Raw genomic sequence first — 19806 nt, forward strand, 5'->3', positions numbered from 1 at the left:
GCGGACGGGCGAGGGGGGCGTGTCCCTGCCCCCAGCGAATCGGGTGATTGACGGCACGGGGTGGGCGGGGCGATCTTGTGCCTCCCCTCGCTCCCATTGGCCCGCGGCGCCGCCGGGCGGGCGCTGATTGGCGGGCGGGCGGTGCGTGCCGCTGTGATTGGCAGGAGGCGGCGGCGGCGGGTGCGCGGCGGCCGCCGAGCGGGTTTGTTTGTGCCGGGGGGGGGGGCACCGACCGTGAGGGGACCCCGTGAGGGGACCCCGGGACGGGCCGTGAGGCACCGCCGACCCCCCGCGCCCCGCCCGCAGCGCGCCCGCCGGGAGGAGGAGGCGGCGGCGGCGGCGGCGGCGGTGGCGCGGGGCCTGGGAATGTGGCGGCCGCGGCGGCTCTGAGCCCTCCCTCCCCCCGCCATCGGCCCGGCCGCCATGGAACCGCGGCGGTGACAGCGCCGACCCGCAGCGCCCGCCGCCCGCGGCGCCGCCGCCCGCAGACATGGGTGAGCAACCGGCGGGGAGGCCGCGGGGAACCGGGGCCGCCTCACGGGCCGGGGGAGGGCGGGCGGGGAGGGGAGGGGGCGATGCGCCCTCCGAGATGGATGGCGGGGGGGGTCCCCGCGGCTCCGCTGCCCCCGGTGCGGCCCGGGCCGGGCCGGGACCTGCCGCGGCCCCCGCAGCGGGCGGAGGGGCCGGACGGGACCTGCCGCGGCCGCGCCGCCCGCGGTGTTACCGCGGCACCGGCAGCGCCGCCGGGAAATGGTGGGGGAGTTTCAAGGATTTGGTTAAAATGGTAAAAAAATCGTGTGTTTGCGGGGAGCACCGTGCCCCCTCCCCTGCTACCCCGGGGCTTTGCTAAACTTGGCCCGGTCGGGCTCAGGGAGCTCCTGCAGCCTCCCAAAGTCAGGGTGGCTCTTCTTGGGACGGGAGTTGGGCTTCGGATTAATTGGGGGAGGTTTTGTGTTAATTGTGGCCTGGGAGTCCGTCAGAATAGTATTTTCTTTATGGAGCTTCCACTGAATTCTTGTTTGCCATTCTCAGCCCGGGCAGCAACACATAAAAACAAGCAGAGGAGTTGGAGGAACTCTTTTTATTTTTCAAGAGGAAAATGTTGCTGCGAGGAGTTGCCATGACTGAAATTGATTGATTAATTGGAATTAATTTGGATTTGGACTGTATCTCCTGTATAAAAAACTGCTTATAGAGGGGGGGTTATGTTTCCTAATTCCCTTTAAAGTTTAAAGAGAGGTCTCGTGCTAGAATTAAATTCTTGATTGATCTGAACCAGAACTTATTCATATCTGCATAAGGGCAAGGGAGTTACTCCTGTTGTAAGTGTGGAGTTTCATGGCTTCATGGGCTACAACTTCAGTGTTTCTTCCCTTCAACCAAGTTTAGTTTTCTGAGCCTGTCCTTCATTTGGTCTGTATGCATAAATAGTTCTTATATTTTGAATTCATGAAGCACTGCAAGTGTTGCTCAAAGCTAAACTCCAACAACTTCAATCCCTCTGTACTCTGGTTTGATTTGGTAAATACAACAAATCTGTGCAGATCCATCACTAGAATTCTCTGCTGTAAAGAGAGGTATGGGATTATCTCTCTGTACCTCCTCTACAGAACCAGGCAGGTGGTTCATAAGCTTAAAATTGTTGAGAAGGAAGAGGTTGGATTTCCATGGAAGCATTTTCCAATAGCAGCTGAATGTGTGTTTGTAAACACGTGAGTGCAGAATGAAAAAGTACAATTTCATGGACTGCTCCACCACAGCATCATGTGTGTCATGGCACAGCTGCAGATCCCTTACAATGGGAAAAATCTGAGTTTATTAGGCAGTTGTGATCACATGATCTAATTAATAATGGATAATGGGCTGTATCGTGCTCTGCTTTTCTTGCATCTTGTGTTTCATGACCCGCTCTGGAGGACACGTGGGGTGGTTGGTGACACAGTTCGCTGGAACTCACCTGGAGCGATTCTCCAACCTTGCACCTCCAGGGCAATCCCCGAGGTTTATTTCCCTCCAGACACCTCCTTGGCAGGCTTTAAAATACAGATATTTGCTTCTCATATGGAGAAACACGAGGTGCCTGTGCTGGGAGGGCCGAGCAGTGCGGGGTGGGCGCTGTGCAGGCCCCGCTCCCGTCCCGTCGTTCCCTCGATCCGCTCGGTTTTCCTGCCTGTGTCACTTCCTTCCCTTGGCTCACACACGCACCCATGGCCACAGCTCAGTGACACCCGGGGGGAGGGACAGAGCTGAGCCTGCAGGTTAGGACTAGCTCAAATCCCAAATCCCAGTCTTTTCCTTTAACTTCTGGGTGAGAAAAGGGACCCTAAATATATCCCGCACGTACTGTGTCCATGGTAGTCTCTGATTTTTCATCTCGCTCTACAAACCAGTCACCTATGATTTCCTAAAAATTGGGCAGAACAGCATTTTGGTACCACTAAAACTGCCCACAGCAAAGGACTCAAAATGAAACTTTCCAAGATTTTTTTTCATGGACCCAATTTGTCTAAAATTTCCTCGTTGCCCCTGGATTTACCGATGGCTTGCCCCAACCAACTTTGCTGTTGTGGGGGTAGAAAACAGAGATTTATTCACTTCTTTCTCTTCTAAACTAATGTGGCATCATTATCACACTAAATAAAACCATCCTGGGTTAGAGGGGTTCACAGACTTCCTGTTTTTACCCATGGGCAGATGCTTTCGCTGTTTGAACTTTGTGATTTTTTTATTTTATTTTCAAAAGAGTTTCCATTTCTGACTCGCTCAAACCTGTGGAAGAAGCCAGGGATTCGTTGAAATAAATGCTTTATGGAGAGGAATAGCTTTCTCTGGGAGCAGCAGTTCGCTTTTATCGATGTTATAAAAATCCTTGAGTGTAGTTTTTAAAACATGAAAAGCATTTCCTGGACAACATCTTTCCCGCACAAAGCAGAACTGTGTTTCCCAGACCTACTGGAGACCAGGCAAAACAGGGTCTCTCAGTGCACTCCAAGAATTGCTTCGTTTTCATTTGTAGCAACTTCTGTATTGTGTGATTAATGTAATGTTGCTCCATGTGCTTTTCCAAGTCAATCTATGGAAATCCTCTGTTTTGAGGGAAATAAAGAAGTATTCATGCTTCTCAGCATTAAATCCATCACAGGGCTGTCCTAACTGGAGATGATTTTTCCCTACACAACCTCAGATCAGTATTTAACTTTGTGTTTTTAAAAGATAAATACTCTGTCATTTCCTATCTCATCAACACAGGGATGAATTACAAGATATATGATTTGGTACTAAAACCTACTAAAAACTGTATAATAAGATTCAAACTCACCTGAAGCTGTTCCATCACCTTTGACAGAACATTAACTGTTCCAGTTTTGTGGAGATGAGTAAGATTTCAGCTTTGGCACAGAGGAAAGTGAGTTTGCAGTGACCTTGCAGGGCACTAACTGGGATTTATAGAATTATAGAATATCCTGAGTTAGTAGGGACCCACAAGGATCATCCAGTTCAACCCCTGGCCCTGCCCAGGACACCCCAGCAATCCCATCTTGTGCCTGAGAGTGTTGTCCAAACACTCTTTGAGCTCTGGTGCTTCCAGGTGCTGCCCTTAGGAGTTTAATAGATTGTAAATTCACAAGTTGCCTCGGCTAATAAATGAATTCTCCACGTACCAAGCTGCAATCTGTATCAAGAGACACATAGTTGGTTGGATGCCTGTCCTCTGTGCCCAGTTCCTCACACAAATGAGTCACTGTGAGACTCCACACAGCCTGGAATTTGGGATCAAACACCTGTAGCCAACCATTGTGAGCGTTGATCCTGATTTTCCGGTGATGATACTGTTTCGAGGCGAATTCTTATTCACAGACATATTCTTTGACTTGATTTCTTGTCATGAGCCCTCAGTTATAAACTGCTTTCATAGCTGGTTTGCTTCTTGCCCAGAGGAGTGCTGCCAACACAAGCTCTTCTTCATCCTCCTGGTATCTGGCCAAACCCAAACTGCACTGTAGTGGAAAACTTGTATCCCAGCTCTTCCCGGTGTGTTTTGGGTGGTAGGAACTCCAGGGATCTGCCAGTCCATAGGTTGTAGTATTTTGTTGTGCACAGTTATAGCCTTTGTCTGCCAGATGACTCCAAGGCTGTGCTTAATATCAATCCAAATTGAAGAATACAAGTAAACTGGAGACACTCCAGTAAGGTAAGAGGTTAAATGTGAAGTTGGAAACTTTTTTTTTTAAAAAAAAAGAAAAAGTTGTGCTGTTACCTACCTGGAACTTTAGCTTCATTCACAACTGTTTTTTCACGTTTTCCTCCCACAAGGGGTTACTTAGTGCTGAGATAGATCCCAGCAATTATTTCCTTTGGCTGATGTGCTCCTCAAAAAGCAGCCTCTTGCTTTGGTTGTGTTACTGACACTCCTCGCTTCTTTTACATGCAGTTGGAATTTCAAGGAGTGCTCTCTCTTCTCCACTGCCACAATGTGGTTATTGTCTCATTTGGCTTGTCTTGGACAGCAGAGATTTGGTGGGTTTTGATTCTGATTTTTTTTACTTTCTCTGCTCTGCTTTCCTTTTTTGAGAGTTTTACTCTAATTAACACCTTCTGCAGATGCACTGGGAGGTTTCTTCCCCTCCATGGTCTGGCCTAGGCTTGATGTTTCTGGGCTTTGGTAGTAGAGTCTGAAGACCACAGAGGATGTACCTCAGAACTTGGGTAGTCTCTGGACTGAGTTAGGACTCACCTGATTGTGGCCCTCCAGTACCTGAAGGGAGACAACAGGAAAGATGGAGAGAGAATATTTACAAGGGCCTGGAGTGACAGGACAAGGGGAATGGATTAACACTGCCAGAGGGCAGGGTTAGATGGGATATTGGGAAGAAATCCTTCCCTGGGAGGGTGGGGAGGCCCTGGCACAGGTTGCCCAGAGAAGCTGTGGCTGCCCCTGGATCCCTGGAAGTGTCCAAGGCCAGGTTGGACGGGGCTTGGAGCAACCTGGGCTGGTGGAAGGTGTCCCTGCCCATGGCAGGGGGTGGCACTGGATGGGCTTTAAGGTCCCTTCCAACTCAAGCTCCCCTATGATGCTGTGATCCTATGAAAGCCAAAGCAGACCTGGGCAGAAACTATTTGTTGTACCAAAGATATTGTTAGTGTGACTTTTCCCTGGGACTTCTTTAGATGTTTCTTCCTTACAAATAGGTATATTTTTTTCCCCCATTTTGCTTTTAGTAGCATTTGCTCCCTGACTGCTCCACAGGCTGTACATGTCCCACATCTGTCATCTTCAAGCATTGCGAAAATCCAGTTTGTTATTCAGACACTGATTAATTATGAAGCCAGTCTGTGCATAAAACATACGCTGGCTGCTTTGGAGACACTCACGAACAAATCCATGACATAAAATTGAAGAAACAAATAGTCCCAGTGAGTCCCTTGTACAGAGAAATACAGATGCGAGTCAGTCCATCATTTAATGTTCAGCAGCTGTTCCCAGGACAGCTCTTCCAAATGCAAACCATTACCCATCAGACCAGTGCCACGAATCAGGAGTGAGTGTTCAGCCATGGTGGATTGTTAAAATGAAGTTTCAGTTGTTTACAAATCAGCTTCAGAAATGCTCATTTCAGTTCAAACTCCTCAAAGTGATTGGGGACTTCAGGAGGAATTGTGCATTTCAAGCACTGCACACACTGTCATCTGAGTAGGGCTGTGATAACTTCTGGGGCTCACATCACTTCCAAAAGCTCCAATTATCAAAAAAAACAAAAAAAACCAAGCAGCTTTACATTCAAAACTAGTGGCCAGGTCCACCCAGACTCGTTTAGAAAGGGCAGATTCTGCTGGGGATGTTCAGAGCTGATCAAATCACTGCTTCACATTTCATGCCTAAAGAATGCCTCGGTGTCAGGAAGGATTTCACTGGGTGTATTATTTGCCGAGGAAACAGCACTTTATCCCTAAAAACACTCTGAGTCTTGCTGTGTGAGACACCAGGTGACTGTGCCAGGAGCAAAGTAAGGCATCTGAGGCTGCTTTGTTGGTTGTGGCAGTGCCTGGAGCACAGTGGCCAGTGCAGTCCCATTTTGGACAAAACTTCACATGGCAACTTCTTTTACCTTTTCCAGTTTCAAAGAATTTGGGATCATTATCCTTGCTGGAGCAAAGGATTCTTTTCCGTGGCTTTTAGACCTTTTTGCACCATCCATCACATTTACTGAGCATTTTCCCCCTTTTATGTCTTCTTTTCTCTAGATTTCATACAAAGTTCTGCTAAATAAATACTCATCTCTCCTCAAAACTAACAGGCAATGGGAGAGAACACATTAAGTTGCTTATATCAGGAATGTTCACTTCAGAAAGCAATTTTTAGTCAGTAGTACATGCAAGAAAAAATTCAGTGTGTGTTTGTGTTTTCCTGCAAGGCAAGAAGCCTTGAATTGAACCTGCTGCGTCGTACTTTGCCAGCAGACAGTGTTCCTAGTGCTGGACGATTTGAACCTGCTCAAATCAAATTTCATCTTGAAATCTCATAAAATGGTTTGAATTTTGTTCCATCAGCTTGTTCTGAGGGAAGAGGGGAACGTGTTGGGGCAATCAGTGCGAGTGGATCTGTGTTCAGAGATACTCCAGGATGGTTCTTCGCCCGGATTTTCGTTTCTCTCTCTGCTGGCTGTGGTTTGTTCTGCTAATAAGCAAGAATTGAGAGTTAGCAGGATATAAAGTGGGAAAGAACAGATTTTTACCAGGTTTTCCTTGGCAGAAGCACATCAGTTTGCCCTTCCTAAGTGACCTCTGATGATCTAGCAGATCTGCTCAGGTTGTACTGTTTGTTGTGAAGCCTTTTAAACAGAATTAGGGGCTGGGCATATTTATTCTGATCCTTCTGTGACATTACACAAGAGACTTAAAATTTATCTGTTTGTTTACTACTTCATGATCTTCTGTTAGTTTGGGCTTTCTATGACTAATAAAATCACAGTGTCTTTGCAAAGATCCTGAAAAGGTTTGTTGTTCCACAAGAAGTGTCTCAGTTGATGCTCACCCAGGCCACTTATTCCTAAAATTCTTGTGCCTCACAGATGAACAGGAGGCCTTGAAATCCATCATGAAGGACCTGGTGGCTCTCCAGATGAGCAGACGTCACAGGCTGCCTGGATATGATACCATGAAGAATAAAGACACTGCTCATGCCAACAAACAGGTAATGGGCCATTTATTGAGCCCCTGAAATGGGGAAATGGGGGCCTGGGGTAGAAGGGACAGAGGATCTGCTGCCTGTGCTTCTGACAGGATTAACTCCTTCATCCTGCTCAGGCTGTGTGGCAAATATGGAACATTTTTATTTTCTTATATATATTAAAATAGAATATATAATATGTATTAATAATGTATGTTAATATATATTATAATTATTATAATGTATACTGATATATATAAAATGTATAAAATATATATCTACTATATTAAATATAGTAGATATACTATATTTTATATGTTAATTTATTAAATATAGTTATTATATATACAATATATTATTATATACTATTATATATTATATTTATATATTAAATATAGTTGTATATTAATTTATATATTAAATAAAATATATATCTACTATATTAAATATAGTATATATTCTATGTATTATATATAAATAATTTTCTAATGTAATAGAAATACAATAATATTACTAATTAATTTATAATATTATATTAATTAATATTACAATCAAAATATATACTAGAATAAATACAATTTTACATAATGTATAAATGATATTAAAATAGTATATATTTTATATTGGTTTATCTATATAAAATTAAAAACAATATATAAGGATATATATTTCAAGTTATGTATTTATATATATATATATGTATGTATATATGTATGTATTTGATAATTTACATCATCTTAGTATCCTGCCTTCCCCCCACATGTGTTTGTGATGTTGCTTGGTCTGATCAGCTAAAAAAAATTACCAAGTGTAAAAGTTTTTAACTTGCCATTTTTTAAAAATGATTTTATTCCTTTTAAAGAAAAAACACAATGCCAGCAGTCCCCCCCTCCTGGGCAGCCCTGCAATAACGAACCAGTGTGCCTCTGCAGTGGAAGAAAAAAAAATTCCGGTGAGAAAATTGGCTTAATTTCTATATCAGCAATTATAAATTATGTGTAGGTTTTACCATTGTGTGCAGTGACCTTTATAGAATTCCTTTAAGCAGGTGTGGGAGGCTGGAAAAGCTTTTCTTTCCTGGCTCTGTCTTGATGTTACAGGGGGTGCATGTTTTAGTGTAGTGACAGGACAAAGGGAATGGCTTTAAACTGAAAAAGGGCAGGGTTAGATGGGATATTGGGAAGGAATCCTTCCCTGGGAGGGTGGGGAGGCCCTGGCCCAGGTTGCCCAGAGAAGCTGTGGCTGCCCCTGGATCCCTGGAAGTGTCCAGGGCCAGGTTGGACGGGGCTTGGAGCAACCTGGGAAGGTGTCCCTGCCCATGGCAGGGGGTGGCACTGGATGGGCTTTAAGGTCCTTCCCACCCAAAGCAGTCTGTAAGTGATGGAGGCAGCACCCCAGGTTTGTTCCACATTGTTACAGACTTTTTCATGAAGAAAACTCTGGTATTGGCTTTCTGGTCAAAAGGAAGGACAGAATAAATCACTCTTTACTCTGTCAGTAGATGCTGGATGTCATTTAAATGAAATACTTCAAAGCAAAAGCAGCAATTTCAGCCAAGAATTGTTTGTCCCTTACTGTCTTACAAAGTTAGATCAAGTTGCTGGCAGTAAGACTGACATTAACAGGAGAAGTTGCCTGTGTCAGTAAAATAACTCTTTTCAGTTTGATTCCTGTTACAGGCTTAAGCCTTTTGGAGCAGGCTTTAAAGTTCATGTCTGTCTTCCTTACACTTTGCCTGCTCGTAATCTACTTGTTCAGCTGGATCTGGGATTTCCTAGAATGTGCTGGACAAATCTGTAGATGGAGCAGAACAAAATCCTCCCCAAGATCGCTTTGAACATAAATTCAGGGATGTCTTAAATCAAAACCTGTAATCATGATTTATGAGACAGTGTTGCAGAACTGGAACGCTGAGGTACTAAACTTGGATTTGCCTTTTTACTCATCTCTTAGGAGAGTTTATATGACTTGCTTTAAAAATTGATGGGCTCACTGAATTCAAGAGAAACTGAAAGCACTGGAAAGCTTAACTCCTCGAGTTTCTCTCTGGAATGTGAACACTGAGATCACTTTGAACACCTTTTCTTAGATCTTTAAAATATAGACATGAATGACCAGTGTCTGATCCTTATGGAAAAATCAGCAAGAGATAAATGCCAAATTCCATCCCCCTTCCCTTGCTTCCAAATTACAGGTTCTAAAGTGTGCTGTGGAGTTGAGAAAGTGATTTTGGCTTGCTTAGGTACCAGCAAGTTAAAGAAAGGTCTCCAAAGAGCCCTGAAAATCTTTTTAGTGTTGTCTAATTTTAATTAATGAGAGCTGTGTTACTTGGCTGTTCCAGGACCTAAACCACATCTTGAGGTCAGAAATTTAATCTGAAAAATGACTTGAATTCCATTTCATCCAAACAGTCCTGTTTAGTTCCCTTAGACTGGGCTATTTAGAATAGTCTAACATTAAAAAAAAAACTTATCTACAGCCTTACTCCCCTGAAACCCTGATGTAAAGGGATCATTCCTCCATCCAGTATGTCTAAGAAACAAACTTCTTTGAAAATCCTGATACAAAGGGATCATTCCTCCATCCAATATGTAAAAGAACAACTGTTTCATCAGGAGTTGGCTGGTGGGCATCTTTTAAAGGATAATATTCCTGTGCTGTTTGCTGCATTTTTCCTTTACTGCTCAGTTCAGATGAGTTTGTTTCATTTTGGAGTCATTCTAGAGTAAGTTCTTTCTCTTCCCACATCTATAAAAATTGTCTTTTAAAGTTACATGTGAGTTACCCACCTGCAGGGGGTCGTTGCTGGGATTGGGGAGCTCGTTTTCCCTGATCCATGCTGCAGGAATCCCATCCCTTTGAACTGAATTCTTGACCACTGGGCCTGCCAGAAACTTCCTCCAGCTAAAGAGCATTTCCTGGCCACGTTTTTTTGAAGTTCCTAGATGTATGATTGCCTATTGTCTGAGGCTTTCACAGATGGCTTAATCTATTCCAATCACATAAATTGTGCAGCAGAAATTATGGAGTCTTATCAGAGCAGATTTTTCCCTTTTATTTTTGTCTTTCTGACCTAAATTGGGATTTGAACTTTGATGTCCAGAGTTGAAAGTTCAGCATGTTGACTCTTCTGTGCCACAGAGCATCTTCTGAGTGTGCAGTGATTGCACAGGTTGTGTGGTTGTGCTTTGAACCATCCAGTTACAGGTGAGGAGCTTTAGGAGGTGACACAGAATCAGCCTGTTTGTGACTTAGTTGGAGTTTCAGGGGCTGCATTTTTGCAAAAGCAGAGATTTAGTCCATGTCTTAAGAATGAAGAATAACACAGAGGAATAACAAATAAGAATAATAAATAGAAATAAGAATAAGAATAAACAATAAGACTAAAAGGAAGGAATAAGAATAGAGAATGTATACATTCTCTGTATCTCTCTTCTCTCCCATCTTTGCTATGAGTGCTCAAAGAAAATTACCTTCAGTTGAGATGAGTAAGTGGTTAGGACTCAATTTCAGATTTTTACCATGCAGTGTTAAAGGTATTTTAATTTTCCATAAAGTGTCCTCTGTTTCAGTGACAGTTAACAAAAATTACAACGTAGTTTTTACCCCTTTCCTTCCCTTTCTCCTTCGGCAGTTTCCCTGAAAAACATATCAGCCACTTGTTTCCACAGTCTACCTTAGCTTCCATGAAGAAACTTAAAATCATATTAAAATGCTGTTGTGATGCATTTGTGTGGCAGAATTTGATTGTGAACTCACCTTTTGTTCTTTCTCCTGCAGAATGATGTCAGGATAAAGTTTGAACATAACGGGGAGCGACGGTAAGTTGGCCTTCACTGCTTTGGTTCTTTGCTTACGAGAATAGTTCAGTCATCAGTAATTTAGGCTAAATATTTTGTTGGCTTCACTTTTCTTTTTCCTGAACGAAAATCACACAGGGAAGGCCATAACAAACAGGTCACACACAACTTGGTTATTTTTAGAGATCAGCGTGTCATAAAACAGTGATTTATTTCCATAATATCTATTTGCAAGTGAATTGCAGCAATATTAAAAAGCTGTCCAGCCTTAAATAAATTCAGCCTGAAGGTTTCACTTCATACATGTTCCCATTTTGTTTTATTTAACTAAAACCAAATGAAGCTGATCAAATCAGTGTCATTCTTTTCTAGTTTCTCACTTCCTGATGCCCTGTTGCTATCACTGTCCTGCTGTGATTGAGCAACAGATACAGCAAGGGAAGATTTTTTTTCATTGGTGTAAAAGTTTCTTTGTTATTTCCTTTCTTGAGAGACATTCTTTTACAAGAAAAACCCAGAAACAACTGAAATAGCAGCTTCAGTTTTTACAGCATTGTTTGCAATGGATAAAATCGCCTGGATAATTAAAAGTAGGTCTCAAAAAGCCTCTTACTTGCCATAGCATTGAGAGGAACTCTCAAAACATTTAATGGCTGTGTGGTGGTGTGTGGACATACAGGAAGGCTCCAAGCTTGTCTGTGGTCTCTTTGAGTCTGCCCTCACTGAGGGCAAAAAGTGATCTTAATGATGGGTTACAGTTCCCTTATTTTGGAGGAAATTAATTGGATTGTAAGCAGGAATGTATGTGCTACTCCTCACAGCCATCCTATGGGAATCCTTTGGTTTCTCCCATTTACTTCCAACATGAAGTAGTTCATGGTTTCATGATAAAATGCAAATTTAATGTTGGTGGTAGAACAGCACAAGTTGTCTGTAGGGATCCTCATACCTGGTCCTAGCAAAGGTTATGGCTGAGGTGCTGAAGCTCCTCCTCAAGTATCCTCCTTTGTCAAATTTGGGGATTTTTATCAGGAAAGCAGAAGCATTTCTTTGTTGGCAGAGCAGGCAGTGGAGAACAATTTGTGATCTTCCTCAAAACTTAAACTGTTGCTTTCACTAAAATCCTACACGATGAATTCTGTCCCTAAAACAACCCTGACTTTGGGTGCTTGGGGAGAAATTTTAGAAGTGATCATCACTGGGATCTGCTGCCTCCTTTGTCAGCCATATCTTCTTCCTGTGTCAGGGGTTTGTGTGGACAAAACAGAGGCAGGGGGTGCCATGTCACAATTCCTTGTCACACCCTGCCAGGACCAGGGAACTCAACAGCAAAATGTGTCCCCACGAGCTTCTCATCTTGCCTGTCTTCAGCCCGGGTGCATTTCAGGTGGCACCAAGCTCGGGGAGGGGGGGAGAAAGGAGGTTTTTTTTCTGAAGTAACATTAAAATGAAAAGGTTGATTGTGTGTTAGTCTAATTATGCAGTTTCACTGAGCCGAATTCCCCGCTCCCAGCGCGGTGTGCAGTTACAGACAGGGAGCCTGCACCAGAATGTGAGTGTGTGTGCTTGGCTTCACAGCAGCTGCCAGATCTAACCACAAATATTTAAGGTGGTCAGGCAGGAATGGGCTCCTCAAACCCTGCAGTCCAGGATTTTGTGTTAGAGGAGTGCACAGAGTTTTTAAACTAATAGAATTTGTGGCACCTGAGAACAGCTCTGCTTTTGAATGCGTCGAGTGTAGAATGGGAGCCTTTATAAGGCACTGAGAGCTAAATTACATTTGTGTGGTGCCAGAGTACTGTAATTTCGTGGATGGGTTTCTTAGGAATATGTAGAAAATGTTATTGTGGGCTGCTTTTTAACAAGCACAATTATTTCCAAAGAGCTGGATGTTGTAGGACTGGTAGCAAGATGAACCTTTCCTGGGAAGGGGCTGAGGAAGCCAACTAACACAAGGGCTGTTTAAAACAAAAGCTGCATCTCGTGAAAGGATACCCAGGGCTGATGAAGATGGATGGATGGATGGATAAATGGGAAGTTAAGCCTTTTATCCAAAGCACAGGTTCATCACAGAATTATAGTGATGGTTTGAACCCAGGATGGTTTGGGTTGGAAGGGACCATAAGGATCATCTCGTTCCACCCTCCCTGCCACGTTTGGGGATGCCACTCACTAGCCCAGGTTGCTGCAACCTGATCTTGGACACTTCCAGGGATCCAGGGGCAGCCACAGCTTCTCTGGGCAACCTGTGCCAGGGCCTCCCCACCCTCCCAGGGAAGGATTTCTTCCCAATATCCCATCTAACCCTGCCCTCTGGCAGTGTTAATCCATTCCCCTTATCCTGTGCCTGTCTGCCCCTGAAGGGCTGGACTTGTAGTGTAGACACAGTGAGGTCTCATGGAAGCAGAAGGTGAGAAGTCTGAGCAAAGAGGTGAAGAGTGGCTTTCTGAGCAGGAGGTGGCACAGAATCACAGGATTGTGCAGGTTGGAAAAGGCCTTTAAGGTCCTCAAGTCCAACCCAGCATCACCATCATGTTCACCACTAAAACAAATCCTCCAATGCCACATCCACATGTTTTTTGAACACTTCCAGAGATGGTGATTCCACCACTGCTCTGGGCAGCCCTGGTTTGTTTAGAACAGCAGGTGTAAACTATAGTTTGCATTTGAATCCTCCAGGTTATTCTGAAGAGGGTGAAAATCATCCTTTTCCATGGCTGTCAAGGTAGACTTCGTGAGTACTTGGTAACTTCCTACAGCAGAACATTCCAGCAAAATAAAGAGTTTTAGATGCTTTCCTGGAAGTTCATATTGTTGCTCTGCCTCAACCATTGAGAGTTGCTATTCCAAGGCAGGCAAAACAGTAATAAAACCAAACCAAAGTGTCCTGTCATTTTCTGAAAAGCCTTTATGTGCCACAGGATTCCACAGGGTAACATTTTGCATTCCTGGAGGCTGTGGTTGTCTGTGAGTGTAAAACTCCTGCCATTCACCTGGGGAGGGAATGGCTGAGTGCTTGAGCTGGGGTTTAGTGTGTCACAAGGTCTGGGCCCAGGGACAGTGATCAGAATAATTTACATTTGTGCAGGTTTCGTGTGGAATAATTTAAATCTGTGCAGATTTTGTGTGTCAGTTGGTGAAGGTGCCTGAAGATAAAAAAATAGGAGGGAGGAAGCAGGAGAGTGTGAGACTGATCAGTGTAATGTGAATCTTCTGACTTATAAAAATATTCTCAATTGTTGCAGTCAGCTGTGACACTGCTATTACAGCTGAAGCCATATTTAAGTTTTGTTCTATTTGGGCCTCTTTAATTAAAAAATAAAGCAATTTTTTTTAAATAAAGCAAGCCATGTGTGACAAACATTTGCACAGTTAGATTTGGCCTCAGCTCTGGAGAAAAAACCCTGCTGTGTTGCACAGGTTTGGAACAAGATGATCTTTAAGGTTTCTTCCAACCCAAACCATTCCATGATTTGATGGAAAACTGGAAAGCCAGTGCAGTGAGTCCATGATTCAGATGTTTGGAGATGTCTGACCTGAGCATGCAGGAGGCAGACATGGAGCTCAGGGCACAGACCACCTTTGGGAAGGAGGGTTTTCAGGTTCCTTTGTGTCCACCTGCTGTTGTCTTCCCTCAGGAGTTCAGGACTAACTTTGCTGTGGGAATGTTTGTTGAAACTTTTAATATGAAATGCATTTTGGAGATTATTAGGGAGTGAATTTTGAGTTCAGGTACTCAGATACTTAAATTTTTTATTCTTTTGGCCTCTGCAGCTTTTAATTCAGCTCTCCCTGAGTGTGTTTTGTGCCCAAGGCAGTATTTTTTGAGCCAAGGTGCACGGGATATTTGTATCCTGTTTTGTGAAAGCCACTGATTCAGCAAAGGGACAAAGGGATTCTATTTCTCTGCCCAGGGACAAAGAGATTCTATTTGAAATCTTCAGCTGAATATTGCATTTTGACAAACCATTGGAAGTGGGCCAGAGATCAATAATTCCTTACTGAAACAACGCGTGTAAATTTAAATTTGAAAGGCTCACTACCTGCTTGAGGATGAAATGAGAGCATTCAAATGTGTTTTTAATGGTTCAGCCACCTGGTTTGAATCACAGAATCATAGAATCAGCTGGGTTGGAAGGGACCTCTGAGATCATCAAGTCCAACCCTTGATCCAACCCCGCTGTGGTTCCCAGCCCATGGCACTGATGCCACATCCAGTCTCACCTTAAACACCTCCAGGGATGGAGAATCCACCCCTTCCCTGGGCAGCCCATTCCAATGGCTGATCACCCTCTCTGGAAAGAAATTCTTCCTAATATCCGACCTAAACCTCCCCTGGCACAGCTGAAGACCCTGAGCCCTCTTGTCTTGCTGAGAGTTGCCTGGGAAAAGAGACCAACCCCCACCTGGCTCCCCCCTCCTGTCAGGGAGTTGCAGAGAGTGAGGAGGTCTCCCCTGAGCCTCCTCTTCTCCAGGCTGAACAGCCCCAGCTCCCTCAGCCTCTCCTCATAGCACTTGTGCTCCAGTCCCTTCCCCAGCCTCGTTGCTCTTCTCTGGACCTGCTCCAGCCCCTCAATGTCCTTCCTGAACTGAGGGGCCCAGAGCTGGACACAGCACTCCAGGGGTGGCCTCACCAGTGCTGAGTCCAGGGGAAGAATCACTTCCTTGGACCTGTTGGCCACACTGTTCCTGAGCCAGGCCAGGATCCATTGGCCTTCTTGGCCACCTGGGCACACTCTGACTCATGTTCAGCTTCCTGCATTATCGTGATTGCATTATCAAGTGTATTTCTGATTTCAGCCAGGGGTTCTCTCTCATTCCAGGATTATCCCGTTTGTCCGTCCCGTGCGCTACGAAGACGTGCAGCAGAAAGTGAAAACAGCCTTTGGGCAGCCCCTGGACCTCCACTACATGAACAACGAGGTACAGAGCTCCCAGTGCTCAGGGCATGGCAAACCCTCTCTGCATCACATCTCCCCCTCACAAATCCTGTGCCTGTAAATTTAATTTTCAGTCCTTCCTTTAATGCAAAGCACTGTTGAATCCCTGATCCAAAGGAAAACACACTGATCCCGATAAAGCCTCACAATGCTGTGTGTGTTGTGCAAACAGCAGCATCTTGCTCCCTTGCACTGGCAGTGGTTGGGAGACTCTCTTGGGGAAGTAAAAAAGGTATTTGAAGTATTTTATTGTTGAAAGCAACAATTGCAGGCTGATATATATCCAGGGAGATCTTGTTGCCCAGGGAACAAGGGGAGTCCAAGAACAGAGGAGGCTTTAGGGGGACTGTGGGCACTGTCAGCAGTGAAATAAAGTGACATGGGGAACAGCATTTGTCTCTCAGGAACTGGGTAGTCCATGTTAATAATCTAAAGTATTTTAGTGGCTTTCTCACCCTGGACACGCTGGTTTTTCCTTGTTTTTATTGTTGTGGTGTCGCCCTCCCACTGTTTGGAACTGCATCCCTAATGAGGGAGATCCAGACCCCCATTCAGCAGTGAGAGTGGGACAAAAATGAGAGTTCTCCAGGGTTAATAACATTCCCATTTTGAGATGTGAGTGGGCTGTAGCATAGAGGGTGTCTGAGCCTGATTTCACGGGGTCTTATTAGCAAGTTTTAAATTCTAATTTGATTCCCTCTTTCAAAGTCTTTTATCTTCTTCTTTCTCTCTGAAACCCAATTTTCACTTGATCAGTAGGTCTGAATTCATAAGTGCTGAGACCACATTCTCCTCAGGGAGTCAGGGGCTGACAAGTCCCTGACTTGTTCTTTGCAAACAGCAAATTCAGGTAGCAATTAATATTTTTGTGGCTGGTGCTTTAGAGAGATTTGCACAGGGTCAGCCATTTCTCTGGCATGGGAGGAAAACCTCATTAAAAAATGAGACAGTATTGGAATGAAAATTTGTGAGCAGTCAGAGTCCTGTCTTACATTCTGGTATTTTTCTGTTTGTTGAAACACCTGTTGTGGAAATAGACTTATTTTTTCTGTCTTTTCTAATGATTTTCTCTTGTTGTTTATTTTGCAGCTCTCTATCCCTCTGAAAAACCAAGATGACCTGGATAAAGCTGTAGATCTCTTAGACCGAAGCTCTAATGTGAAAAGCCTTAGAATATTATTGCTGTCCCAGGACAGAAACCATGTAGGTACCAACCTCTGTGACTGCAGCAAAATGAAGGTTTTTACCCTTAACTCTCTGAAACACCATGGCAGTAACAGGGATTAGTAAAATCACTCTTCACAGACACAAATGCATGTGTTTATCCTCTTTACTTTGGCTCAGCTATTATAGGTATCTTTTTGTTGGTTTTCTCCTTCCTGACTTCAGCAGCTGTTCAGGGACTAAAACATTGCAGCTTTTTAAGCTGTTACATGAAAGCCATTTTATAGCAAGTACCTGTAGTCAGACAACACTGAAAGAGTTTGGTTTGCAGAGAAATCTTTTACCTTTGATTAAGAGCACAGTGTTGAAAGTGTGTGTAATTACTTTGCCTTTCAGGGCACAGGTTGTCCTTGAAGACAAGCCTTTAACACTTCTTCCCTGGGTGAGAAGCCTGGGGACAGCTCCCAGGGATTTTTCAGCTCTGCAGCCTAAGGCCTTAAATCCAGCCTTACTCTATGGAAACTAAGTTGCCTTCAGCTAATAATGATGTATTCACACCCAAGATGAGTTTGATTGTCTTGGTTCACTCTCCTGTACCACAGGTGGCTGTGGCAGTGAATGTCAGCAGGAAAGATTATATCATGAGAAGTAAATCTTTAAACCAAGCTCCCAAAGATGCCCATTTTGGACAGTGAATTTATCTGCAAGATGAGGAGTGCAAAAAGAATCTGAAGTTTTCCTTGTTCCTGATCTGGGACTGGAAAACGGTTCCCTCATCCAATATCTCTTTTTTTTCTTTTTCAGAATTAAGGTCATGCAGCTTTTCAAGCCAAAAACCTTGATAGCTTAGATATTTGATTTGCAAATTACCAAATTCTCTGAAGAGTGTGACACAAAAAGCTGCTCTGTTGGGAACAGCTTGTCGATCTCAGATGTTCATCCCTATTCAAGTTCTGCAGGGAGCTCAAACTTGAAATAATCACACCTATAATTCTTGGAACTGTCAGGAGGACTTAAATACACTTCCCACTATTTTTTAATTTGATAATCCGTGTTAATGGAAATCCAGAGACCTTCAGGAGTGTTAACAGCCCTTTCCCAAAGGACTGGGTGCCAAAAGCTGGGAAGGTGTAGGAGGGGATGATGCTGTTCCTTGTCCTGTGCCCTTTCCCTGAGCATTTATTGCTGCCTGTTCTGAAGACAATACTTGGCAAGAAGGCCTTTGATCTGACCTGGTGGAGTCAGACTTCGTTCTGTGGTGTCAGGAAACAGCCTGTAAAAGGTGACTTCAGCTTTTGGTATAACACAGTCAAACAATCCTCTTTTCCAGCCCTCTGTCAGTGCCTCGAGGCTGCAAACCAGCTGTTAAATGATACCACCTACCTTTGCATAACCCACTTAGTAAATCCCATCCTACACCAGCCAGCAGCCACTCCTGTGGTGGTGTCCTTTTATTAGCTGTTTTTTCCTCTTTTGCTCAAAGCAGAAACAAAAAGCAAAGCTTTCAGTAAGTGCCACTGTTTCCCCCCCCCTCTCCTCCGACTTCCTCTGCAGCTCAGAGTTCCCTGACAGGAGAGCCCTACGTGGGATAGAGCCCACAAGGCTGGAGGAGGTTTCTTGGCTGCATGATCTCATCCCACTGAGGGAGCGGGAAGCATTATTTTTCCTGAAGTACAGGATGCAGATTTTGTTTTGGTTGTGCTCTTTTCTTTTTCTGGGGATGGAAAGGTAACGCCGTGACTTTGGCACAAATAGGTCCAGAAAGCAAATTAACTTTGCAGCAGTAGCTGTGTCACTGGTACCAAGAGCTGTGCTGTCTGTGAACAGTGTGCAGATTAATTTTCTTGTGCCTCTTTCTGTGGCTCATTTGTGCTTTTTTTCATCAAGCAGCTCATTCCTGTTGTCAGTCCTTTCCTTCTGTTTAGAATCTAATGGGGAAAACTGGAAAAATTTAACACCTAAAGCCAGACTGTCCACATCAGTGGGGTGACCTCTGCACCCTTTATTCAGCTCCCATGAACCTATTCATGGTGGAGTTTATGTGATTTAAATCCTTGCTCCATGCAGGTGGATGTCCTTATTAAATGAGCAGCTATTCAGTATTTTAATTTTGGCTTGTATGACTTCACACCTTGTTTGACCAAGTCATGTTCAAATAATTTTCACAGGCCAGAATTAATTTCCTCGGGGTGTCTCTGGTTCTGTTCATCTCAATTAAATAAGGGAAGATGAATTCTGGAACACAAGAGGAAGGGAATATTATATCCTCTTGTAAAACTAGGCGTGTTGGGTCAAGATTAAAATTGAAAGTGTCTCCAGGTATTGAGCCCCTGCTTTGACACAGGATCTCCTTGGCTGGGGGAGGTTTGACGTATCTCATTCCTCTTCCTGCTTTGAATGAGGTGAAGGCACTGTGGAAAAATGATCATTAATTAGATAGTATCTATAGAATTTCATGGGAAAATGAATAAATTCATCTTAGCATCTCCAAACTCTTGGTTTTCTTAAGTCTCCCGAATTTATTATCACTTAGATGGTCTGAATGGTGAAGGTTGTGTGGAGTCAGGTTGCTTCTGAAAGAGTGCAAGATTCAGAATTTCTCTCTGCTGGCGAAGATGGCTGGTGGAAATTGTAGGTTCTTCTGTGTTCTGGTGTCTGGGGGTGATATGAGCCCTCTGTGTGTCCCACAGGTACCTGTTAATGGCAGGCAGACACTGAGACTTTCAAATCCTGC

At 44.0% G+C, this 19806-nt stretch overlaps 1 protein-coding gene across 2 annotated transcripts in view; it reads left to right on the top strand.

Annotated features, from left to right (window-relative positions):
* Positions 1-262: 262 nt before the first annotated feature.
* MAP3K3 (mitogen-activated protein kinase kinase kinase 3) overlaps positions 263-19806 on the top strand; it is a 39092-nt gene continuing 19548 nt past the window's right edge. Inside the window, exons 1-6 of one of the 2 annotated variants that reach the window (XM_027702262.1) lie at positions 263-494; positions 7071-7192; positions 8031-8120; positions 10949-10989; positions 15792-15891; positions 16998-17111. In XM_027702262.1, the coding sequence (XP_027558063.1) occupies positions 491-494; positions 7071-7192; positions 8031-8120; positions 10949-10989; positions 15792-15891; positions 16998-17111 (471 nt within the window). In that variant the 5' untranslated portion in view covers positions 263-490. The remainder of the gene's footprint in view (positions 495-7070; positions 7193-8030; positions 8121-10948; positions 10990-15791; positions 15892-16997; positions 17112-19806) is intronic. The other variant, XM_027702263.1, reaches the window with a different exon arrangement.

Source organism: Neopelma chrysocephalum, unplaced genomic scaffold (genome assembly GCF_003984885.1).
Source record: "Neopelma chrysocephalum unplaced genomic scaffold, ASM398488v2 Primary Assembly neopelma1_182, whole genome shotgun sequence".
Lineage (NCBI taxonomy): Eukaryota > Metazoa > Chordata > Aves > Passeriformes > Pipridae > Neopelma > Neopelma chrysocephalum.